We start from the raw sequence: 25,199 nt of genomic DNA, 5'->3' as shown, positions 1-25,199 counted from the left end.
TTCTCTCCCTTCCACTTTGTCATATCATATCTTATATGTATAAGATGCTATGGGGAAAACAAAGGCAATAGGGGTTGGAGTCTGTCCTCCGAGACCTATGGTGTAGCAGGGGAGATAGACCATAGTCATCCATAACCAGTGGTGTGCTGAGGCTGACTTGGCCTGGCTCATACCAACTCTCAAGAGCCCATTGCTTAATTTTCAGGAATTCTGCAAGTCAGTTTGTAAAAAAGTATGTAAATTGACAATTGAAATAAATTATATTGAAAACAAAGGTAATAAGTACGCAAACTCATCACTTCCTACTTACTTCCTATGCTCTTGAGGTTTTTAGGTCTACTACATCTGTATAATTGTGTGCTATGTACTTGTTTAGCTTCTTAAATGCTCATCAGTGACATCATGTTGGTTGCTTGAAATTGCCACGGTTGAAGTATTTACAACATTTATACCACAGAAATGTGCAAATGCTACAAATAAAGACATAGTTGTTGCTTTTTATTTCCTACATTTAAGAAAATTATGTATAAATGTTAAAAATGCAGATTAAACCTAAAAGTGTGTCATGTCTGAAGCCATTACATTGTAGGTAGCAAAAAAAAAAAAATATTGAGAAAATATCCCTCCAATATTCAAAACAATTCTCCAATACAGCAAGAAGTTACTCATGTTTTTTACTACCAAGTGATATACCAACATGCTTTCACATGACTTGCAATATATCAAATATAGTTATATATTTAACAATCATGTGGGAATTACACTTGTTGACTAATTGCAACTAGTGGTTGGCTAGGGATGCAAAAATTCAGCAAAAGTTAATAAAAAACATTCTGTGAGAATCAATTGATTACATGAAATTTATAAGGAATATTGTACATTTTATTATTATTTGTAAATTATGTGCTATGAAGTCTTTATTCAGTAAAATTTATTATAAATGTATTTACATGTGTATACATATCCTATCCTAGTGGTCGGCAAACTCATTAGTTAAGAGCCAAATATCAACAATACAACGATTAAAATTTCTTTTGAGAGCCAAATTTTTTAAACTTAAACTATATAGGTAGGTACATTGTTATTAACTTAATTAGGGTACTCCTAAAGCTTATGAAGAGCCACACTCAAGGGGCCAAAGAGCCGCATGTGGCTCACGAGCCGCAGTTTGCCAACTACGGTCCTGTCCTATATAATAAAAGCCCACGGACCGAACAGTGGAATGACCAGAACAACTGGTTGACCAGTCACTATGACATGCACTTACCACCAGGGGGCAGACACTCAACACAGGAGCTACCCCTTGGTGGTCAGTGCGCTCCCATAGTAGGAGTGCTGCTCGGCTGACAGGATGAGTGGCGCTCCCACAGCGGACTGATCACCACAGGCCACGCCCCCACTAGTGCATGAATCCTGTGCACCGGGCCTCTAATATATATATATATATATATATATATATATATATATATATATATATATATATATATGTATCTCTATCTTTATATTTATACACACAATTCTTTTAAGGCACTAGTTGTTAGATTTCACCAATACATCACTATCCAAAACTAAAAAACAGGATGGAAAGTAATAAATGCCATAAGAGAGTTGCATGGGGTTATGAAAGCAGGTTCCCTAGGAAGTGGGGAGAGCTACCATATGCTTGACAGAGGAGATGAGAACCAGTGGAGGCAGAAGAAATCAAGGTACCCATTTCCTTGGAGGCCTTTCACATTGCCATCCAACTCATCCCTGGGAGGAGAAGGGAGGTGCCTTCCTAACAAGGAGGACACTGCCCGCCTGAGGCTGTCACTGTGGTCCATTTCCTGGAAACCAAAATGGGACACAAGCTCTGAGAACCACAAAAGGATGTGTAAGGAGATGGAATGAGCTCAGGACTCACCAAAGCTTCTAGAAACAGGAATATTCAACTTCTGAGGCTCCCTCTCTAGGCAGTGTAGAGCAAACTATAGAGAGAACGGGAAAGTCGCACTAGCATAAAAAGTCAACTAGTCAGGGACTTCTGTAAAAGAACACTTTTTTTTTTTTAACTGAACTTGCTGGCTTGGGAATGGGAAATAGAATCAGGCCCCAAAATAACTTTGGCATTTAAAAATCACACATTGCATATGGAGCTGGACAGCACCTTTGTGCTCATATTTTGAAGATTCACAAATTTTCATAGGAGTCAAGTTTTCTGAAAGCAACTAGGACTCTGACAACACCCCCCACACTTCTTTCTTTAACCTCATGTACTCACATGCCACCCCTGTCTAGTACCATCTCCACTGAACCTCTAAGATGAGGTCAAAGTGTAGAAAGGACAACACTTTCCTTCCCACCCTGAAATCAATCCCATAAAATACATGTCCTGCCTGTATTTTCTTTAAATTGTGGCATAAATGTAAAGATAAAAGCATTTGTTGCCCTAGCTGGTTTGGCTCAGGGAATAGAGCGTCGGCCTGTGGACTGAAGAGTCCCAGGTTCCATTCCAGTCAAGGGCACATGCCGGGTTGTGGGCTCGATCCCCAGGAGGGGGCGTGCAGAAGGCAGCTGAGCAATGCTTCTCTCTCATCATTGATGTTTCTATCTCTCTCTCCCTCTCCCATAAAAGGATTGATTTTGCAACCTAGCCTCAGTATTTCCCTTCTCTAACCCTGGATCAATGTGACATCAACTTTATATGCATCCTGACTTGGATATCCTGGTATATTTTGAGGAAAGCATCTACCATAGATGAATTAAAATTCTAGGGACCCTTGGAACAAGTCCATCTGCAGTTAACATAGGGAGGGAGGGAGAGGAGGAGACAGGGTGGATGCAGGATGTCAGAGGCCAGGGGTGTCCAATGGTGGAATATGACCTTGAGGGAGAAATGATGGCACTGAAGTTCTTTTTGTTTTCCCTTTTTTAAATTAAATTTATTGGGGATGACAATTCTAAGTAGGAAGAACTTAGGCATAGCAATACTGTTGGGAGAGCTATGCCTGCCTTTTTTAGAAGCTATATTTGCATAGAAAACATAGTTTTACTCTTCTTGTTTGTTTATTTAGAGGGAAGGCTGATGGAGTTTGAAGGTGGAGTGGTGCTGGTGGTGGGACTTGAGCCAATACATAGCCCTGTAGAGAAGAGTCTGAGTTTCCCCTGAAGATAATAGTAGGTAAGAGATCATTAGAAATTCAGAGATATTTAGGGCAGGGGCCCAAGAAAAGTCTCAAGTCCTGCCTGTACTCTCTTTAAATTGTGCCATAAATGTAAAGATAAAAGCATTTGTTGCCCCTGCTGGTTTGGCTCAGGGGATAGAGCATCGGCCTGTGGACTGAAGAATCCCAGGTTCCATTCCAGTCAAGGGCACATGCTGGGTTGTGGGCTCGATCCCCAGGAGGGGGCGTGCAGAAGGCAGCCAATCAATGATTCTCTCATCGTTGATGTTTCTATCTCTCTCTCCCTCTTTCTTCCTCTCTGAAATCAATAAATATGTATATATATATTTTTAAAAGCAAGCATTTGTTCTCATCGGCTGGTGTAGGGTAAAGCATAATTTTTACACATGGAAAAAAAATAAAAAAGTATGAGATATACGAGGGGCTAAAAAATATGTTGATTAAGGGAAGAATCAAGATTTATGAACAGGAAGCGAAGACCTGCCAATTATGTTCATAATAAGAGGTAAATACAAATACTTTAAGAAGCTAAGAAAGTACAGTTGAGTTGTGGGGTCTGTGTGGTCAGGGAATAGGGTGACAATGAGAAAATCCTGACAGGGAAAAAATTTAAGAAGGAAATAACTTATTGTTAGAAAATGACTTCCACTCCTTATCTCAACCATTTGAGTTAAAATAAAGTAAGAAGCATGAAAGAACAACTATTTCCAAAGCCAGCACCCTCAGACATGTTTTGTAATATAGATAACCCCAACGGGAGCAGGCTATCTCGAGAAGGTGATGGTTCGTAATTTAGTCGGCTTTCAGTGAATGGTACTTTGTGTTTACCTTGCACTTTTTGCCGAGTTGCTCATAACATGCAGAAACTTGCTTCCTCACAGACGTGGCCACGTAGTCCAGCCACTTTTCAGAATCCAGCAGATGAGGAGCTGAGGGGTTGGTTTTTCTGCTGACTGTGGTCATGCATGGCTGGATGATTTATGGACAAGACCAACAGCCACAGCCATATCTCAGAGTCATTAACTACCAAGAGAAGGACTTGGCACAGAACCACTCAGAGGAAAAAATCCACAGAGAGCGAGTCTGTTTGGACAATCAGAACAATCAGGGCCACTTTTATTACATCCTGACTTCTCCGCTGCTCCTTTTAAATACAGGCTGTCTCCTACGACCCAAAGGGAATGTTGTGAATGATGCTTGAGACTTTTCATAATGTTAACATCTGAATGAACAGATCAGATGTGATCTTGGAATGAAGACAGACAAGACCTGGAAAAAGGTCACGGGAATGTCTCAAATTTCAAAAGGGTTCATTTCAGAACTCGCCATTGGTAAGCTTGGTAGCAGACCCCTGGTAAATTCTAGATTAGATCATTAAAGAGATGGTTTTAGAGCTCATCGTAAAGAAAGAAGCTCACGATAAGAGCCAGCACGATCCACTAAGAGCAAGAAATGCCACCTCACACACTTTCTCTTTTGATGAGTTTACTAGGATGCTTTTCAATTTCTATTACACTATGCTGTTAGCCAGGAGAGAGAGAAACATGAGCCTGGCAACCATCTGGATAGACTCAGTAATGGCACCAAGGATGGTAAACCTGTAAAAGGTGCCCATGTCCTGTGGTCCTGTCCTGCCTCCTATTCATTCAATTCAACATTCACAGGCTCAACATACAACGATAGAGCATAGATTTTAGGCAGGGCACTCTTCTTGGCAAGGAATAGAAAGAAATTGCTCAAACCCTGTCATCAAGGGGCTTCTCATCTACTCGTGGGAAAGGACAAATACACAAATAACCGCAACACAAGCCAGAGCGACAAAATCACAATTAGAAAAGCACCAAGTGCCATACAGGATAGATGAAGATAAAGGTTTCTTCCAGTTAGAAGTTAAGAGGCTTCGCATGGGAGATGGCATTTGAGGTAGAGTTTGAAGGAAGAGAGAGATGGAAATGATGAAGAAAGACATTTGCCCCGAATGGCCTGAGCAGGGGCACAGACTAGAGAAAAGGTTAAGCACCTAGTCCAGTTTGATTGAAGCAGGGAGACTAGAAAGGAAAGTCAGGACTGTTGTGACATATTCCTCTTGCTGAGGATTAGCCAGGGGGAGTCCTTGATGAGCAGGTGATCGTGCGTTTGGTTCAAGAGTCCCAGAGTCTTGCCATGGCCACCACTTTAGCCATGAAATTGGGCGTGTTGTGGACTTCTCCAAGTTCTAGTTGCCTAAGCAACTATAATCTGAAATGGGCATGATTGTAGTGCGTACCTCAGAGGGTCACTCTGTAGGTTAAATGAGACAATGTCAAGTGGGAACTGGCACAGAGTAAATGCTCTCTAAATGCCGCTAAGTAAAGCCCAGAGTTAAACTGGGTGAAGCTTTGCCTTTGCAAGTTTTATCTAGCAGTGTTGGATAGCCTCGATTAGAACAAGTCAAAGTGCAGAAAATCTCTTTCTAATATTTGACCCCAACTTAGATCAGCAGGAAGAGCCTGGAGGCTGAGCCAGAAACAATGCAAACTTCCTGGCAAGGAGGATGGGAAAGTGGGGCAGGCAGATGCTACAGGATTTGGAAGTAGACCAGGTGTGGGGTCAGCAGTGTGGAAAAAGCAAGGAGGAGAAATATGTGCTGACATCCTCCTAGACTTGGGAATCTGGGAGCAAGTGTGGGCCTGGGTAGGGGATGTCTTCACCTCTCTAGGAAGAATTCCACAGATGCCCCAGGGCATATGCTGAAGTTTAGATGATGCTAAACTAGGAGATTAGCTATACAAAGATGGCCATGTCAGGATTCACAGCAGTCTTGAAAAGTTAGAATTGTGGGTTGGAGCAAACAACCACAATAATAGCTTACTCATATATTAACTCATTTAACATTTTCTATAAGGAAGATACTATTATTATTCTCATTTTACAGATGAGGAAACTGAAACACAGAGAGTTTAAGTAACTATACCAAGGTCACACAGCTAGTAATTGTAAACGTGGGATTTAAATAGGAAGTGGGGCTTCAAGGTCTGTGCTCTCGAAAGAAGGAAGAAAGGAAAAGAGGGAGGGAGAGGGGTGGGATGGATGAGAGAAGGCAACTGATCATCATAGCATATACACAATGTGACAGATTCACCCAAGGAAATACTTTGGAAGCTGGAAGATCTGGACGGAGGTAAGATGATTTAAAGTGTGTCTTAGTAGGAAAAGATGATGGGGTAATGGAAGGTTATTTCTAGGCACTCCACGGCCTATAAGAGGCATTTGAGGATGAATCCAGAAGCTAAAATTTCTTTGCTGACCCTTGCCCCGGTTGAGTTACTTCTTACTATGGTTCTGGCGAGCAACAATCTTTAACTGTTTCTGTTCAGTGATTCTACAATTCTGTCTGTGAAAGCCTTGGTCTCTAAGTCTGTCTTTGGACTCTAATAACTATCGTGTGTGATATGTGTAAGGTGTCTGCATGGTAAGTGTGTGTGTGTTTAGGTTTGGAGCCTACATGGTTGTGTATGGATGGGTCTTTGGGTGTCAATGTATGTGGTGCCTATATGACAAATGTGAGTCTGCTTCTGTGTATGTGTGTGTATGTATGTGTGGTTGTTTGGCAAGTGGTTGTATGTATGTATATGTGCAGCCTGCACGGTGAATTTGAGTCATGTGTGTGTTTGTGTGTGTGTGTGTGCCCATGTGGTATGAGCACTCTAGTGTAAATTTGTTTTATAATTCTAGATGGAATTAGAGAAAAATCTGAATGGCTCACCACCCTGGAAAAAGGTAGGCTACCTCCATCGCTCCCAATAAGGATTACTGAAAGCCCAGGAAGCAGAAGCATAAAGAGTTTGACAAAGGAGAGGCTGTAGTATTGCATCCCCCCAGGACCCGCGAGGGCCCCCTACAAGACAGCGTTGGTGCTGCAGCTGGAATAGGAAGTTCCTTCCCGCAGGGTCTATCTTCTCTCCCTCCCAAAACCAGCCCAGTACTGACTTGAATCTGGGCTAGAGAGTAATTAGGATAACATGGGTATTTTCCCAGATGATACAAATGGATTTCAGATCATTCTATAATAGTATCTACTGGCTCAATCTGTGTAGCTCCATCTCCTAACCAGGCCCATGACTGACTTCATTTCTATTTGTCAACTAGGCAGTGGATGTGATTTCTGCTTCACCCTTCCCACCCCCCTTTTTTTCCCCTCCAAATTGTCACAGCTTGGAGACATGCCCCAACAGCTCTTCCCAAGGCCCAGGGTGGGAGAAGAGCCTGTTCTGGTGAGGGAGAGAGCTAGGGAGGCAGAGGAAATGGCTTAGCCAAGCTGAGAGTCAAAACGGGCAATTGGGTCAGGACTGAGCAGCCAGGCAGGCTGGGATTAGGTGGTAGGCCAGTCATAAAGCAGAGCGACTGCCTGGAACCCAGACATCAGTTGCCAGAACAAAGTGACAGGTCTGAGGTCCAGGAGAGCAGGCATCAGCTGATCTCCAGGAAGTGGGAGGCTGAACACTGTGGGAAGAGCACAGCGCCGTGCACAGGCCCAAGAAGGATCTCAACCGCTACCACAGAGAGAATCAGTCTAGTGGGGACATTTCCAGGAGTCTTATGGATTAGACGAAATCCCCAGATATAACCGGTTCAAATCTCCAGAGGAAGCCGATGAAAGTAAATGAGAACCTTTGGCTGTAGTAAGATAGGGAGAAAATAGCTCTCCACTTCCCCCTGCCCACCTTGCCCAAAGTCCACAGTTTGTGTTCCAGAGAAAATCAGTGTTCCAATAGGATGACTGGTCTGATTATTATGCATGCACTATATTGGTGCATATAAATAAAAACATTGATCCAAAGAAATTCCGTTAAAGACAGGACTTGTCTTCTTGTATGCCCCTAGCCCCCATCACTCAGCTCTGAGCTTGGATTTAGAAAGAATCATTCCTTCCCCCAGCAAGGGTTAGGTGTCAGACCCCTTGGGTTTGCTTAGGACCCTTTGAAATATCAGATTGAGAATTATATATTTATTATATAAATTCTAACATATGGTAAAATATTGTTTTAAATAAAATAGCACTAATATAACACATGTATTATAACATTTACTACCTAAACTCATGTTTCCTTCTGAGCTGTGCACATCTCCAGGGCAGAGACAGGTCTTTTGTTGCCATGTTCCCAAGTGCCTAGCAGTTGTCAAAAATATTTAAGATGCCCTAGCTGGTTTGGCTCAGTGGATAGGGCGTTGGCCTGAGGACTGAAGAGTCCCAGGTTAGATTCTGGTCAAGGGCACATGCCCAGGTTGGGGACTGGATCCCAGTAAGGGGCCTGCAAGAGGTAGCCAATCAATGATTCTCTCATCATTGATGTTTCTATCTTTCTCTCCTTCCCCCTTCATCTCTGAAATAAATTAAAATATATTTTAAAAATATTTAAGCCAATATTCAAATCAGGAGTTTCAATTTTTAAATATTTCTCTTTGTTTTCACATGTTCACAGAATCTCAGATCTCTCAAATTGGAAGTGGCTTTAGAGATTAGCTAGTCTGTCTTCCCAGCCAACGCAGGACTAATTTCTACCACCTTTTAGCAGGGTCATCAGCCTCCTCTGGGTGCTTCTAGCCAGGTCTTTGTGAGACAGTCTGTTCCATTGTTGGGCAACGCTAATAGAAATTTCTTATTCACAGCGCCTCTAAATCTGATTGCCTAGTAACATTTACCAGTGTTCCTACTTGTCTTCTTTCCTCTGCCCCTGTCCCTGCCACCATATTTTTCTCCTCTTTTCCAGGTGAAACAATTTCCCATGTGAAGTTATTTCAAATCCTTCTAGTTATCCACTTCTAGAATCAGTAGATGTGGTCTATGTCCCTGTCCCTTAAAATGAGGCACCCAACACTAGCACTATGCAATCTGACTACAGAGTGTGGCAAGGACAGGGGTGGCTATTATCCTCTAATTCTGATGTTCTAACACTATTAATGGCACTTAAGATTGCATTAATAATCTTTATAACTGCTACATTTTCCCTTGGCTTTTATTAAACATCTAAAAAGCACATTTATTTAAAAAGTAAATTCAATCAAACCATGCCCTCTCACTCTATATAGCTGATTTTTTTTTAAGTCAAACATTAAGTTTAGAATCCGATCACCTGAAATTGTGATATCTATTGGAAAATATTGTACTAGGAGGAGGGACTGGAACTTCTGTTGGGACCTGCTTTTCAACCAGCAGGTCCCCTCGATAGAGCTTAATGGTCTCCTTGCAAGTTCCCTTTTTCTATATTATCTATGGCTCAATTTTTTTAAAATGTTTTTTTAGCCTCATCTGAGGATATATTTTTTTAAATTAATTTGACAGAGAGAGAGAGAGAGAGAGAGAGAGAGAGAGAGAGAGAGAGAGAAATTGGTTGCCTCCTGTACACACCCCAACTGGGAATCAAACCCATAACTTAGTTATGTGCCCTGACTGGGAGTCAAACCCGCAACCTTTTGGTGTAAGGGATGACATCCCAACCAACTGAGCCACCCAGCCAGGGCATGCAGCTCGATTTTTAACACCCTCCTATACATTTTATGTTTCAGTTATTTTAATATGTTGCGGTTCCCTGATCCACTTGGCTCCCTTCTGCTTTGAGGCCATTGCTTGTAGGCCAGACATCGCTCTAAATGCTCTACACAAATTGATTAACTTAATCCTCACCACCACCCTCTGAAATAGATAATATTATTCCCATTTATGGGGGTAGGGGGCTCATATATTAAACATTTTGCCCACAGTCATGAGTTAATAAGTTGTACAGCTGGATGAGTCTCATAGCCTGAAACGCCCTCCCTTTCTCCTTGGCAAACTTCTACCCATCTTTCAAGACGCTTCCAGCACTAGTTCCTCTGGGAAGTCTGCCTACCCATTGAACTTAGCCAGCAGAAAGCACTTCTCATTCTGGGCTAGTTATTAGCTAACTGATTGTCTTCCTCCAAGCAGCACATCCACTGAGGGTAGGCACGGTCCCGCTCCTCACCCCAGAACCTATATTGTGTGCCAGGAATCTAATGAATGCTTTGATGAAGGGACTCATTAGTGAATAAGGGAATAAACTACTTACAGATTTCCTTGGCAGTTATAATATGGCATTAGAGCAAATTTCCAAATAATCAATTTTCCCTGCAATGCATACTGAAATCTGGCCAAAGCGAAACTGTAGACCAGCCATCTCCTAAATATCAGCTCAATTATCTCGAGTTCACTGAAGAGCAGTATAGCTTTCTGAAGTGCTCTCTAATTATCTAAAGACGCACAGGGGCAGGACTTTTTAAATTGCTAACCCCAACATTCTGTTTGGTCAGAAGATGTCCTTTGAGTTTCTAGCTGCTTTAGGTTGGGAGTTAGTCTAAGAGTGAGTAATGGAATCTGTGCAGAGGAGAGTCGGTGAAGCCTGCTTGTTGCATATGCGGTCAGATGGGCAACACGCAGAGAGAGAAGCACTGAACCCTGTGGGGAAAATCAGAACCTTTTCCCCACAAAATGTTCACCAGGAGGAAGCAAATACTGAAGATCAGAGAAGCACGTGGAACCCTGAAGAGAAGGGGCAATAGCGAAGTGCCTGCCCTGCTGACCCACCAATGCCAACAACACTAAAGGATCTAGTACCCACACTGGACAAACATACTTTCTTATTTTCTGCATCCTCAGTGCTCTGGCATCTAGGACCTCCATGATGACAGGAGGGAAAACTGCCCTGCCAAGGGGAGCCAATTCTTAGAGATAACAAAAAAGTGCACTTTTCATGAGCAAAGCAACAAATTCAAAGCCCACACCCCCAGCTACTTCTTTTGTCAAGCTTTCATGCATCTTCAATATTCCTCTGCCCTACTCAGACCAGGCCTAGGTACTAGACAACTTGACACAGCTCCTGCACCCAGAGCCTGCTGACATTATTCAAAGTAGCCAATCCCACCGCAGCCAGTTTGGATCAGTGGATAGAGTGCCAGCCTGTGGACTGAAGGGTCCCGGGTTCAATTCCAGTCAAGGGCAGGCTCAATCCCCAGTAGGGGACATGCAGGAGGCAGCTGATCAATGATTCTCTCTCGTCATTGATGTTTCTATCTCTCCCTCTCCCTTCCTCTCTGAAATCAATAAAAATATACATTAAAAACAAAAAACAAAACAAAAAACCCACCCAAAAACAAAGTAGCCAATCCAAACCTGCTTAGGCTGGTAACCCTGCCTTTCTCATTCCTTCCCATGAAAAGCACAATAAAGTATCTTGCCCATGCTTTTCTCTGCAGTAGTTCCTGGTCCTGGGTTTATCCAGTTTGATGCTAGAGACCCACAAAGATGGAATCCATGCCCAAGAAGACCAGGACTAAACACCAAATGTACAGTGTTCCCCTTATGGCTGGGGATCAATTCCAAGTGGATGCCTAAAGCTGCAGATAGAACCAAACTGTGTTTTTCCTATACATACATACCTATGATAAAGTTTAAGTTACAAATTAGACACAGTATGAGATGAACAACAATAACTAATAATAAAATAGAATAATTATAACATTATACTGTAATAAAGTTATGTGAATGTGGTCTCTCTCAAAATATCTTTTTCTTGTGATGATGTGAGATGATACAATGCTGACGTGAAATGAAATGTGAATGACATAGTCTTAGGCTACTACTGACCGGACAGTATGTCAGAAGGAGAATCAAAACTAGCACGAATTTCTTTATCCTTCTTCACAATTTCACAGGTAGATTTGTTGGTACTGTAGATCTTAGCAACCTCACCACGGGATTTTTTTTTTCCTGTCCTTATTAAGTGGAGAACTTTCACCTTTTCCCTTAAAGAAAGCACTTTACAGCTCCTCTTTGGCATATCTGAATTGCCAGCATCACTACTCTTGCACTTTGGGGTCATTAGTAAGTAGAATAAGGGTCACTTGAACTCAAGCACTATGATACCTTGACAGTCCGTCTGGTAACCAAGAGGGCGACTAAGTGACTAACAGGCGCAGAGCGTCTACAGCTTGGAGACGCTGGACAGAGGCATGATGCACGTCTGGGCTGGAGAGAGTGTACTCGTGAGATTTCATCATGTTACCCAGAAGGACGTGCGATTTAAAACTTATGAGTTTATTTCTGGAATTTCCCAGTTAATATTTTTTGAACACAGTTGACCAGAGGTAACTGCAACTTCCGCAGGTAAGTGTGTGTGTAAGGGGGGGGGGGGGTGCGGGGGGGGGGGGAGAGAGAAGGGATTACTATATATATAAAAAATACTATGATGTAACTCAGTGAACAATTTCTTCTTCCTTTTGTTCAATCCAGAAGCCTTTATTGAGTGCCTACTAGGAGTCTGCCACAGTGGTGGGTCCCAAGGATACAGGATAGATGAGGTCCTGGTCTTTAAGAGGGAGCTGTTAATGGAGCCAAGCTGTCCTGAATATCTCTGATCTTCCACAAAAGAACCTCCGTGCAGCACACTGACAGGATTCCAAGTCCACTCACAGGCAGTTTTGGTTCCAGCACCACCGTCACCGCCACAAGGCATGGGCACATTTCAGCATTGTGCATGCCAATCCCTTGGCACAAAGACTATTTTAAAGGCTCACCCTGTCCAGATTCTACTGCGTCATTGAGTGTGTCAGTAAACATATAAAACTATGCCGTTTTTGGTTGGGACAAGAACATGTTGATGTTCCTTAGGCTCATTTTTGGGGTGATAATGCCAAAGGCAAACTTGAGGTTTTCTACATGCTTTTATTTTATTTTTTTTCTTTTCTTTTCTCTACATGCTTTTAAATAACTGCATGCATCTGGAACACAACAGGAGAATAAATCTAAAATTAAAATTCATTTTAGGCTTAGTTATTGAAATCAAGTTTCAGAAAGCAGAGTCAGAATCTTAGCAAATAGAAGCCTCTCCTGAGATTAAAGGTAAATGTCTTCCAAAGATGTAGCGATGTATTAAAGGTATTAGTTTTGAAATATTTTTGAAGCTACCAAATTACTAAAGGTAATTTCCCTCATTGACACCATCGTTTTCATTTATTCATTACTGTTGTTTGAAATTTATGACTGTTAGTTAATCATGAACTAAGGCACACATTTCAACTAGCAAGAAATCTGAAATCATGGTATCAGATGGCTCCTAGCCATTCCCTGTATGTCAATAAATACCCACAGAGAACCCCCTTTTCTCTAGCAAATGCCATTCTTTTTAACCCCATTCTTATGGCATGACGGATAAGGGGATGGGGAGAGGTGAAAGAGTTGCCAGGCCAGGAGAGAAGGTTTATCCTATAGGCAGCCAGCATCATTTGAATGTCCGCTTCCAGAATAGCATTTGGTTTCATTCCACTGAAATCCTGGCACCTTTACTTGGGTCATAGAGTCATTTAAGGTCATTTAAACCTATCTCCACCCAGATACGGGTAAGATTCTAAACAGTCGGGAACACAGGAAGCCAGCCAGCCAAGATAATAGATAAGGGGAGAAAAGAGACTAATCTTATGAGCAATTACCTTAGAAGAGCCTTTTAGAGCTATAATTCTTTGGTGAACTTCTACTGCCAGGTGGTGAGGCACTGTGATGCTCTTGAATTGAACTTTAGGTTGAAAGATACTTTAAGGAACTCTTGGAGTCCAGCTCTCTCAATTTATGGAGGAGGAAATTTATGAATGAGATGCAGAGAGTTTCATTGCCAGAGTCAAGGTCTCACAGCTAGTTAAATGAAAGAGTCAGAACCTGAAGCGCCACCTGCTGAATTGCACCCCAGTGATCTTCCTTTTTGTCGCCTGAATACATGTCCTAAATTACTCCTCAATTCATGACACTCCAGCCTTCCTCCAGGAACGCAATTTTGCCCTCATGATGAACTATCTGTCTGACTCCTGATTTTGTTCTCTTAGTAATGTTTCAAATATAATCCAGAGCTCTATGCGCCAGGAGCACAAGGAGAGCACAACAGACCAGGCCCCTGTCCTCCAGGTGACCACAACTGAGCTTTAATTTCTAATTATAGCAATGCCTTCTGGATCCAGCGTTCCCTGCCAGAAATCACTGCTTCTCTCCCTATGAGAAATGCTTTACTCTCATGTCCATGAAAACATGCCTATTAACAATGACATGAGAGAAAAAACACAACAAGCCCTAGCCGGTTTGGCTCAGTGGATAGAGCATCGGCCCTGGGACTGAAGGGTCCTGGGTTCGATTCTGGTTAAGAGATGTACCTCAGTTGCAGGCTCAATCTCTGACCCTAGTTAGGGCACCTGCAGAAGGCAACCAATGGATGTGTTTCTCTCAGATCAATGTTTCTCTCTCTCTGTCCCTCCCTCTTCCTTCCACTTTCTAAATCAGCGGTTCTCAACCTGTGGGCCACGACCCCTTTGAGGGTCGAATGACCCTTTCACAGGGGTCGCCTAAGACCATCAGAAAACACATATATAATTACATATTGTTTTTGTGATTAATCACTATGCTTTAATTGTGTTCAATTTGTAACAATGAAATTGGGGGTCACCACAACATGAGGAACTGTATGAAAGGGTCGTGGCATTAGGAAGGTTGAGAACCACTGCTCTAAATCAATGGAAAAATATCCTCAGGCGAGGATTTAAACACACACACACACACACACACAACAAAATGAGAGATGCAGCTGTTAAAGAGAAAACCACAGGCCCAAAATGGAGTCACTTCTGCCAAAGCCCATGACAGCAAACCTAGACTTAATACCTAACTAATTGCATAACCTTCTCCAGGAATGCGGTATTAATGGTTCAGTCTGGAATTCTATGGTCAGTACCAATGAAGCAATCCATCACATGGAGCCTCTCTATCCCTTCCAAAAGAAACTGAGGCAGTCTGCCTGACAAGATCCCACCTCAAAAAAAGGTAACCTTGCCTGAAATAATCCTTGCTTTTCTTTTGCTAATAACTATTTTGTCTCGCCCAGTTTCTGCCTATAAAAACTTTCCATATTGTACAAATTTTCAGGGCTCTTTACTTGCTGGATGGGATGCTACCTGATTCATGACCCACTCAGTATAGTCAATTACATCTTCAAATTTCCTCAATTGAATTTTGTTCTTTAACACAGCCTAGAATGGATATTGCATCTAAAGAGAGTGAAGTGCTTTTGAAATTGAGTCAAGAAGCTCCATCCCCCCCACCCCCCCACCCCCACCCGCAAAAAAGAGAAGCTTCCTAGCTGCAGTGAGGACTGAATTTCAAGTCTCCCTACAGTGCTTTCCTGAATTTGATTCCACAGAACTGCAGTTGGAGGGGGCCTGTGTTTTTCGCAATTACTGTGAATGCCCCTTGTCCAAAGAGGTGCTGGCTTACATCAAATCTTTAAAGTTTAAAGGGTGTAGTCAATATTAACCTAAATGAGTCCCTAAAAAACTGTGGTTATAACAGGGTACCTAAGAGGTTTAGCAAAAAGAAGATATGAAGCTGGTAATGAATTTATGTAACCACCAAAGGAAAAACACACACACACACACACACACACACACACACACACACACACACACACACCACTCCATAAACCTAGCAGTTTAGAGGAGACTTAATCTGACCTAAGTTTAAGAAGGTTCATCTCAAATTGACAAAGGAGGATTAAATCGCTCATTATTTTATGAGGTGATAGAACTGTTTGCATGCCTCATTGGCTTCTGAGATCTTTTCTCAATTTGGAATCATTATGATGTTTGACAGCCTGTTGGCATAAAAAGTTTTCCCAACACCCCCATTGCTATGTTTTCAAATAGGAATAAAGGAAATGCAACCAACCAGCCCTGTCAGCAATGATTCTCTGTGAATAGGAAATCCAAATTTGTGAGTTCCCATTTCCTTTGGAAATATGATTCAGTGTTCCTGATGCTGAAAATAGATTTCTGTAGTAACTATCTTTTATAAAGATTTCAATCCAGGGTGAAGATAGTGGAGAGATTATGTCAAGTAAAATTTAGCATATTCTAATCAAAGCTTTGTCAGTGGATGAGATTTTTCAATTTATCTCTTACGTGCAGGGTACACAGCAGGTATAGAATACGTTATTTTTACTATCAAGAAGCAAAATTAGGGGGATAAAATTTTAAGAGCGGAAGATTATGTGGACCACTACATAGTAACAAAATTTCTAACTCCATGTTTTCTAACATGTATTTGGGGAAGTAGCTGTTGAAGTGACACAGAAATCTACCATGTCCTTTAGCCCACTTTGGAGCTAAGGTTGGATGTCTATTTTTCACAATACCTGGTTTTTGATAGGGAATAAAAATGAAGGGTAATAAGGCAAAACACTTTCTTTCTTTTTTTAAAAAGGTGAACCCAGTAAAGAACAAAGATAAAAGCTTACCCACATAACATATGTTTGACCCGCTGGCCAGGGTGGGAATGAGCCATGAGGGGACCATGGAGAAAGAGCCATCACAGGAGGTTTACAGAATGACAACAGTGTCTCCACACACTGTTCTCCTTTTAAAATTACCCTTGTACCGATTGTGAAATATCCCAAAGTAAGTTTAGACATTGGGACAAGAGAGACATCATTGAATCCTAAAATGGGTGCTTAGGAAAGTCCATGTGTTTTGACAGCTTAACTGGTGTCCAAGCTCGAACATTTTCATTGACTGTCACCAGAAATCTCCTGGCTTTCACTAAGCTTCTCTCTGTATCCTTTGGCACATACTGTGGACTAATGACCTGAATACTTGACACAAAAATCCCCATAAAACATTATGCTCTAGTAACTTCCTAGTTAAATTTTTATTTCATTTTATCTGCTGGGGCCAAGGTACAGTTTTGACATTGGGTTGTGAAAAGTCTATATTTTATAAAATATCAGGGGCAATTTTTAACATAATAATACACCCACAACTTGTGGGAGATTTGTAAACGTTATCAAATGGGCAGAAAACAGAGGAAGGTAATAGTTCTTATAATGACATAAAAGCAAATAGCTGTTTCCCTGAGATATAAAGTGCTTTTTTTTTTAAGTTCCCTCTTTAAAATACATACACTTGTATTAGAGTTTCTAATATGCATAGCCATGAAAACTTGCCTACATATTTTAAAAATAAAACCAAGTAACAAAAAGATAAAGCTCATGGGCCTTGTCCTTCACTTAGCTACTTTTAAATTCTTCTTGTTCTGCTATTTTATCACTAAACGTGGAAAACCCTCTGAAAACAATTCCTTACTCACTTCACACTGTTAGTCTTGTCATATGCTTCTATCATGTTGAATATATATGTGCATATACATACGTATGTATGTATTTTCATGTTCAGGTGGCCCGAGAAAGCATAGGATAAATACGATTTATTATATGAATGATTCCTCCACAAGACACATTGAAACTAGCTTTTAAAACAAGCCAGTCACTTCACCCTTTCCTATGAGTTTATCCTTTGCACTAGGTATTTCTAAAAGATCCAGAAAGTCATTCTTAACTTTTCTTTGCCATATACAATGCATGATTTAATTCTTTCAGCCAGCATTCATATACCCCATCCGTCTTGGGCAAATCATGTCACTTTAATGAAGCCCTCAGTCTGTACAGAGTTAACAGCTGACTGTACACAGCTAGTTCAGTATAGTGAAGAGAAAAGTGACATCGTACTTCAACCGCAGACAACGTTATTATATTTACCTTGTACTTGGAAGATAGTAAAGTGCGGCCGGCACTGGAAAGAACCCAACGCGTTACCTGCGCAGTTCATCCACAGCCCCTGGTAAACCCAAGTGGCGGTTATCACCGATGATGCTCGGGTGGTTACTCTCCACTCATTGGACGTGGTGGCAGCAACGAGAGCTCCAAACCCACCAACACCACATACCAGAGCCGAGATCTGTGCCCTGAACATGTCGCTCAGGCTTCTCCGGTGACACTGTCCAGACAGAACGCTGGTGGTCTAGGCATGCAGCAGACAGAAAGCACTGCGACAAGTGTTACAGCAAGTTAGTAACAGAAACCTACCACCGTATGTCATACTTGGGTGGCCCGAGCAAGTACCAGAATTTAGGATAAAGTCTGATGTACTGATGGCACTTTAAAGATAGCCTTAAGATGATCTTTCTAATTTGCTACATGGATATTTTACTAAGATTTTGTAGATAGATTTTAAAGGTTTTGATTTCACAGATTTTTATTTCCTGGCACCATAGTTAATGCTTAATTTTCTGTTATCCTGAAGCTTAACGAACCATGCAACTACCAGATATTACAAAGTACAAATTATACAGTAACAGTTAAGCCTTTTTTGACCAACTGCTGTAGTCTTATATGCTTCTGAATCTTTATGTAAATGGAATCATTGTGGGTATGCTCCTGGAACCTATCTTTTCCATACAATATCATGTTTGTGCGACTTATCTCTGTTTGGGAATATAACTATTGGTCATTAAATACTAGTATAATAGCCGCATATAGTATCTTACTAAGTGAATCTATTACAATTTATCCATTTTCCTGGAGATGAACCTTTATGTTGCGCCCCCCCCCCCCAGCAATTGATACAGCTATAAACATTCTCATAAGTTTCTCCTTGTGTATATGTACAAGAGTTCCTCTAAGGTATGTCCTAGAAACAGAATTGCTAGGATGTAAGAAATACCTTCAACTTTATAGATCATCCTAAACTGATTTACTAAGTAGTCATAGGAGTTTACCTCCCACTATCAGTGGGTGAGTCCTCATTTCCCTATGCCATAGTACTTGGTGCTGTGGTGTCATCAGAATTTTTTTTTCTTTTGTCCACTCTTATCATAAAAGTATCTCATATGATTATTGATTTGTATTTTTCTGATGATTAATGAGGTTGAGCATTTTTTCATGTGTTTATTGGCTCATTGTGTTTTTGCCTACAAAGACATTTGAAGCGTTTGCTCATTTTATCCATTGAGTTGCTTTACTTTTTATAATTTGAACTAGAGGCCTGGTGCACGAAATTTGTGCACTGGGGGGTGGGGTTCCCTCAGCCCAGCCTGCCCCTCAGTCCAGGAGCCCTCAGTGGGTGTCCTACTGACGGCCACAGTCTGTCAGCAGAGGCTCGGAGCAGGCATCCCGTGTGTGTGTGTGTGTGTGTGTGTGTGTGTGTGTGTGTGTATGTGTCTGCTGGGGCCTGTCCCCAGCCATGCCACATAGGCTCAGAGCAGTTGCTGTGTGTGTGTGTGTGTGTGTGTGTGTGTGTGTGTGTGTGTGACTGCTGGGGGCCTGCCCCCAGCCACACCGTGGAAGCTTGGAGCAGGAGTCCCTCTCTGTTGATCTCTCAGGCTCCTGGCCTCCACTGCATGTTGTACTCTCCCTTGAGCTGTGGCCAGGGTGGGGCCACCCTTTCCTGCTGTGGGATCGCCGAGGCAACCCAGGGGCAGGCGCACACGGGGGTTGGCTACAGGCCGCCCTTGCCTGCTGTGGGGTCCTTGTGGCTTCTCTGATCACCAATCAAAGGCAGCCCGGTTCACCGATCCAGGGCCGGGGGGCAGGACCGCCTTTGCCCTCCCTCCCAGCGCTTGCCTGCAGCCTGGGTTTCTAATCACTGTCCTTCCCCTTTCGCCTCCAATCATTGTGCCTACATATGCAAATTAACCGCCATCTTTCTTGGCAGTTAATTTGCATATCACCCTGATTAGCCAATGGGAAGCGAAGGTACGGTCAATTACCCTTTTTGTCTTTTATTAGATTAGACTAGGGGCCTGGTGCACGAAATTCGTGCACTGGGTGTGCGTGGGAGGGGGGGGAGAGTGTCCCTCAGCCCAGCCTGCCCCCTCTCACATGCTGGGAGCCCTCAGGCGTTGACCCCCATCATCCTCCAATCTCAGGATCGGCCCCTTGCCCAGGCCTGACGCCTCTGACAGAGGCGTCAGGCCTGGGCAGGGGACCCTCATTTCCCCCCATCACTGGTTCTGCCCCCAGCCCAGGCCTGATGTCTCTGGCTCAGGCGTCAGGCCTGGGCAGGGGACCCCCAGACTCCTACAATTGCTGGCTCTGCCCCTTGCCCAGGCCTGATGCCTCGGCCAGAGGCGTAGACCCCCATCACCCACCGATCGCCTGATCAGTCCCTTGCTTCAGGCCTGGGCAAGGGGACCATCATATCCCCCCAATCCCCGGCTCCACCCCCCACCCAGGCCTGATGCCTCTGGCCCAGGCCAGAGGAGTTGACCCTCATCACCCTCCGATCACCAATCACCGGATCGGCCCCTTGACCAGGCCTGAGGCCTCCGGCAGAGGTGTCAGGCCTGGGCAGGGGACCCCCAGCTGCAGCGGCCCCGCGATCGTGGGCTCCACTTTAGGCCCAGGCAAGGGACCCCTAGCTCCCGGGACTGCCAGCTTCGACCGTGTCCAGCTCCCATCGCTGGCTCCACCCCTACTTCCTGCTATCACTGGCCAGGGCGGAAAAGGCACCTGATTCTCTAATCATGGCTGGGGGGCAGGGCAAAGGCGCCTTTGCCCTGCCCCCCAGCTCTTAGCTCCCCCCTGGGTTTCCGATCACTGTCAGTGGCAGGGGGCTTCTTCCTGCTTTCCCTTTCGCCTCCCTGCATTGTGCCTACATATGCAAATTAACCGCCATCTTGTTGGCAGTTAACTGCCAATCTTAGTTGGCAGTTAATTTGCATATAGCCCTGATTAGCCAATGAAAAGGGTATCGTCGTACGCCAATTACCATTTTTCTCTTTTATTAGTGTTGATGAGTCATCTATGCATTCTTGAGAGTAATCATTTGTTGATTATATGTGTTGCAAACATTTTCCCCTAGCTTGTGGTTTGTCTTTATGTAGCCATTTGATAAAGTGTCTTAGTTTTAATGTAGTCAAATTTATCAAGCTTTTACTACATAATTTGTGCTTTTGGGATCTAGATTAAGAAATTCTCCCTCAGATATAAAAAATACATTGCAAAAAAAAAAAAAGGTGGAAATAACTCTTAAAAAGAAAATAGATTGCCCTTTACTCCTATTTCAAAGTTTTAGCTTAAGTTATAAATCATCCAGGATTATTTTTTGTGTGTTTTATGATTTGGTATCTATTTCATTTTTTAATATGGAAACCCAATTTTTAAAATCATTACTGAGTATCCCTTGTCTCCCTATTAATCTGCAATGTTACCTCTGTCATATCAGGTATAAATATTTGCATGGTCTGTTTTTGGATTCTATCCTCTGCTCTATCTACCTGCTTCTCTGTTCTCACGCCAATACAAACTTCTTAATTACTCTAATTTTATAAATATATCTTGAGATCTTGTTGGTGTCTCTTACCATGTTCTTTTTTTTTTTTCAAAAGTGTCTGGAAAATTTCTTAAAGCTATTTGCTGCTCTTTATGTATTTTAGAACTAGAGTCCCGGTGCATGGATCGTACAGTGGTGGGGTCCCTCGGCCTGGCCTGCACCCTCTCGCAATCCAGGACTCCTCAGGGGATGTTGGAGAGTCAGTTTTGGCTCAATACCCGCAGGCCAGGCTGAGGTACCCAACCGGTGCACCATCGGGGCCAAGGAGGGACAGGAGAGGGCTCCAGGAAATGTCCGGCCTATCTTGCCCAGTTCTGATCAGCCAGACCCCAAAAACAAGCTAACCTACTGGTTGGAGCATCTGCCCCCTGTTGGTCAGTGTGCATAATAGTGACTGGTCAAATGGTTGAACAAAAGGTCGGACACTTAGCATATTAGGCTTTTATTATATAGGATAAGCTTATCAAGTTACACACAAGCATATTTATTGGGATGTTGGAATTGTATCTAGTGATCAATTTGGGGAAAGTGAATAACTATAAAATTAAGTCTTCTTGTTCATGAGAATCATATATCTCTTCATTATTTAACAATTTTTAATGTTTTCCACTAAAGTTATATACTTTAATACATAACGGTCTTGTTACATTTTTGTTAGATTTATTCTTAAATAGAAGACTTATTCTAACATCTATTTTATCTAACATATCATTTCCCTCATTTTTCTTATATGTAGTTTTTCTATTCTTAAATTTCTCTGAGTTGAGTATTTTTCACATTCCAATTTTTCACTCTGTTAAATTGGAAGTTATACATTATTTGTATTGCTTAATGGTTGTTCTAAAATTTTTAATGTATATTTGACTTACATAAATTAATCATTGTCTTTACTCCCCTAAATAATACAAGAACCTTAAGGCATTTTAACATTAATAACTCTTCTTCTATGTTATTATGTTATTTCTGTTGTTTGATTTTTTTAGCCCACAAATTGGATTTTTAGCTCCACAAATGTTAGCCCCACACTTATTATTATTACTCTACAATGTAATTGTTTACTTTTTTTGTTTTGCTTTTCCATTTTGTGTCTCAAGCCTTCCTTGTGAGTATTTTTTCTTCTTAAAATCTATCCTTGAAAAGTTTCTTTTACAAAAAAATCCTCACCCAATGACATTTTTATTGATTTGAGAGAGAGAGAAAGGGAGGGGGGAGAGAGAGAAACATCAATGTGTGAAAGAAATATCAGTTGGTTACCTGTATGTGCCCTGACCCAGGGTCCAACCCAAAACATAGGTTTATGCCCTGACCGGAAATTGAACCCGGTACCTTTTGGTATACTGGATGATACTCAACCAACTGAGCCACCCAGCCAGATACAGAAGTTTCTTGTTTATAAATTTTTTTATTTTATTGATTTTTTACGGAGAGAAAGGGAGAGGGATAGAGAGTTAGAAACATCGATGAGAGAGACACATCAATCAGCTGCCTCCTGCACACCCCCTACTGGGGATGTGCCCGAAACTAAGGTACATACCCTTGACTGGAATCGAACCTGGGACCCTTCAGTCCGCAGGCCGATGCTCTATCCACTGAGCCAAATCGGTGAGGGCCAGAAGTTTCTTAAGTGAGGGACTGATGGTAGTTATCTCTCTTCATTTTTGTTTTTCAGATAATATATTTATTCTGTGCTTGCTTTTGGTGGATAATTTTGGTAGGTATACAGTTATAAGTAAACAATTACTTTTCCTGTATAATTTAATTTTCATCTGACTTCCTTCGTTGCCACTGAGAAATCAAGAGTCTGATTTGCCATTTCTTTTTAGATTAATCTGTGTTTTCTCTTTGGCTGGTTTTAAGATTCTTTTTTGTCCCTGGTTTGGCAATTTCACTGTGCTTTTCTAAATGTGTATTTTTGTATTTATTTTTACTTTTTTTTTTTATTTACTAGAGTTCTTAAAATGGATGATTCATAGCTATCATCACTTTCAAGAAACTTATTAGTTCCCTCCTTTCCATATATTACCTCTGTCCCTATCCTTTCTTTATCTCCTGTAACTCTGATGAGATCAATTTTTAGTTGGTCCTATGTCTCAATCTCTCCTTACTATTTTTTATCTCTTAATCTCTCCGTGCTGCATTGTTGGAATTTTTTCAGCTGTAGGCTACATTTATTAATTTTCTCCCCAGTTATGTGCAGTCTGCTGTTAACCCATCCAGAGTTTCCTATTTCTATTACTATCCTTTTTAATTTCTATAGGTGACATTTTATTCTTTTCAAATCTGCTTTCTTCTTTTTTTCTAATCTTTTGTTCATTAGGCATAACTCAAATGCCCATTTTATTTTTTTTTAATATGTTTTTACTGATTTCAGAGAGGAAGGGAGAGAGAATAGAGAGCTACATCAATGATGAGAGAGAATCATTAATCGGCTGTCTCCTCCATGCCCCCTACTGGGGATCGAGCCAGCAACCCAGGCATGTGCCCTTGACAGGGAATCAAACCTGATCTCCTGGTTCATGAACACTCAACCAACTGAACCACACCTGCCAGGGCAGCCTGTTTTATTTAAGGTTTTTTGTTGTTGTTGTTGTTTTGTTTTTGTTTGTTTAGTTTTGTGTTCTGTATCTCATTATTCTCTGATCTGTAGCATTTGCAGGTTGGATTGTTCTTTTTTTCCCCACTGACTTTCACTCGGGGGGGAGGGGGGAGGGTTGTTAAAACGTGGTTACGCGCTCATGTTCCTTGAAACTTTCTTTGTGAAAATGTTTTGTGGCCTGGGTTGAGTTTATATTTGCTTCTGCCTGTTGTTTAAGAGAGCTATCAACCCAGGAAATGTTTAAACTAAACTCTCAGCCTTTTCTAGACATACAGTTCATATGAATTCTGCCCCTACACCTGAATCGATGTCAGTTTGAGATTAGGAATTCTCAGTGACTTCCTTTTGTCCTTCTACTAAAACCCAAGGTTAGGACGAAACATGTCTTTACCATTACCCAGGAGCATAGTGATGATGGTGGAGGTGGTGAAGCAGCACTTTTTAATTTTTCCCAGGGCAATCGTTGATTTGAGATGGCAACTACTTTTTTGCATGATTCTGTGATCCAGCCTAAAATCTGCCCATGGCCCACTGAGAATTAAACTCTACATGACCCGGGATCCTTCAGGGCGTCACTGGCATCCGAGCTGGCTTACCGTTCTATGCTTGTGCTTTCTCCTTTTGAGCCTCAAAAGATTTCTTTACTTTCTTACCAGCTTGGGTATACACTTAAATTTTTTTTTCCAGTTTTTCTTTGGTAATCCCTTCACCCTTCTCACCCAGCCCCCAACTCCCTCCCCTCTGGCAGCTGTCAGTCTGTTCTCTGTATCCATGAGTCTGTCTCCACTTTGTTTATTTTGTTCATTAGATTCCACATGTAAGTGAAATCATATGGTACTTGTCTTCCTCTGATTGGCTTATATCACTTAGCATAATGCTCTCCAGGTCCATCCAGGCTGTCACAAAAAGTAAGATTTCCTTCTTTTTTACAGCTAAGTAGTATTCCATTGTGTAAATAAATGTACCACAGCTTTTTTATTTACTCATCTATTAATGGGCACTTGGGCTGCTTCCAAATCTTGGCTATCTATCTATCTATATAAAGAGGAAATATGCAAATTAGGCCTGGACGCCTTAATGGGTCATGACTACAGGAGGAGGTTGCACACACAGGTGAGGCCCCAAGCGGAGACGAACAGGGACAGGGACAAGGGGGCCGGCCCACAGCCTCCTTGGCCGAGCACAAGCCCGGAGAGGAGACCGTGGGCCCTTCTCCCGTGGAAGCAGCACGGCTCCCTCCCGCCTCC

The 25,199-nt window shown here is 42.1% G+C and overlaps 1 protein-coding gene across 1 annotated transcript in view; it reads right to left on the bottom strand.

The window, feature by feature from the left end:
• CLDN10 (claudin 10) overlaps positions 1–18,116 on the bottom strand; it is a 128,651-nt gene extending 110,535 nt beyond the window's left edge. Inside the window, exon 1 of the mRNA XM_059684965.1 lies at positions 17,783–18,116. Coding sequence (XP_059540948.1) covers positions 17,783–17,996 — 214 coding nt within the window. The 5' untranslated portion in view covers positions 17,997–18,116. The remainder of the gene's footprint in view (positions 1–17,782) is intronic.
• Positions 18,117–25,199: the final 7,083 nt, after the last annotated feature.

Source organism: Myotis daubentonii, chromosome 2 (assembly GCF_963259705.1).
Source record: "Myotis daubentonii chromosome 2, mMyoDau2.1, whole genome shotgun sequence".
NCBI classification, from domain to species: domain Eukaryota; kingdom Metazoa; phylum Chordata; class Mammalia; order Chiroptera; family Vespertilionidae; genus Myotis; species Myotis daubentonii.
Note: the sequence above shows the minus strand (reverse complement) of the source record. Positions and strands in the feature narration are given on the sequence as shown.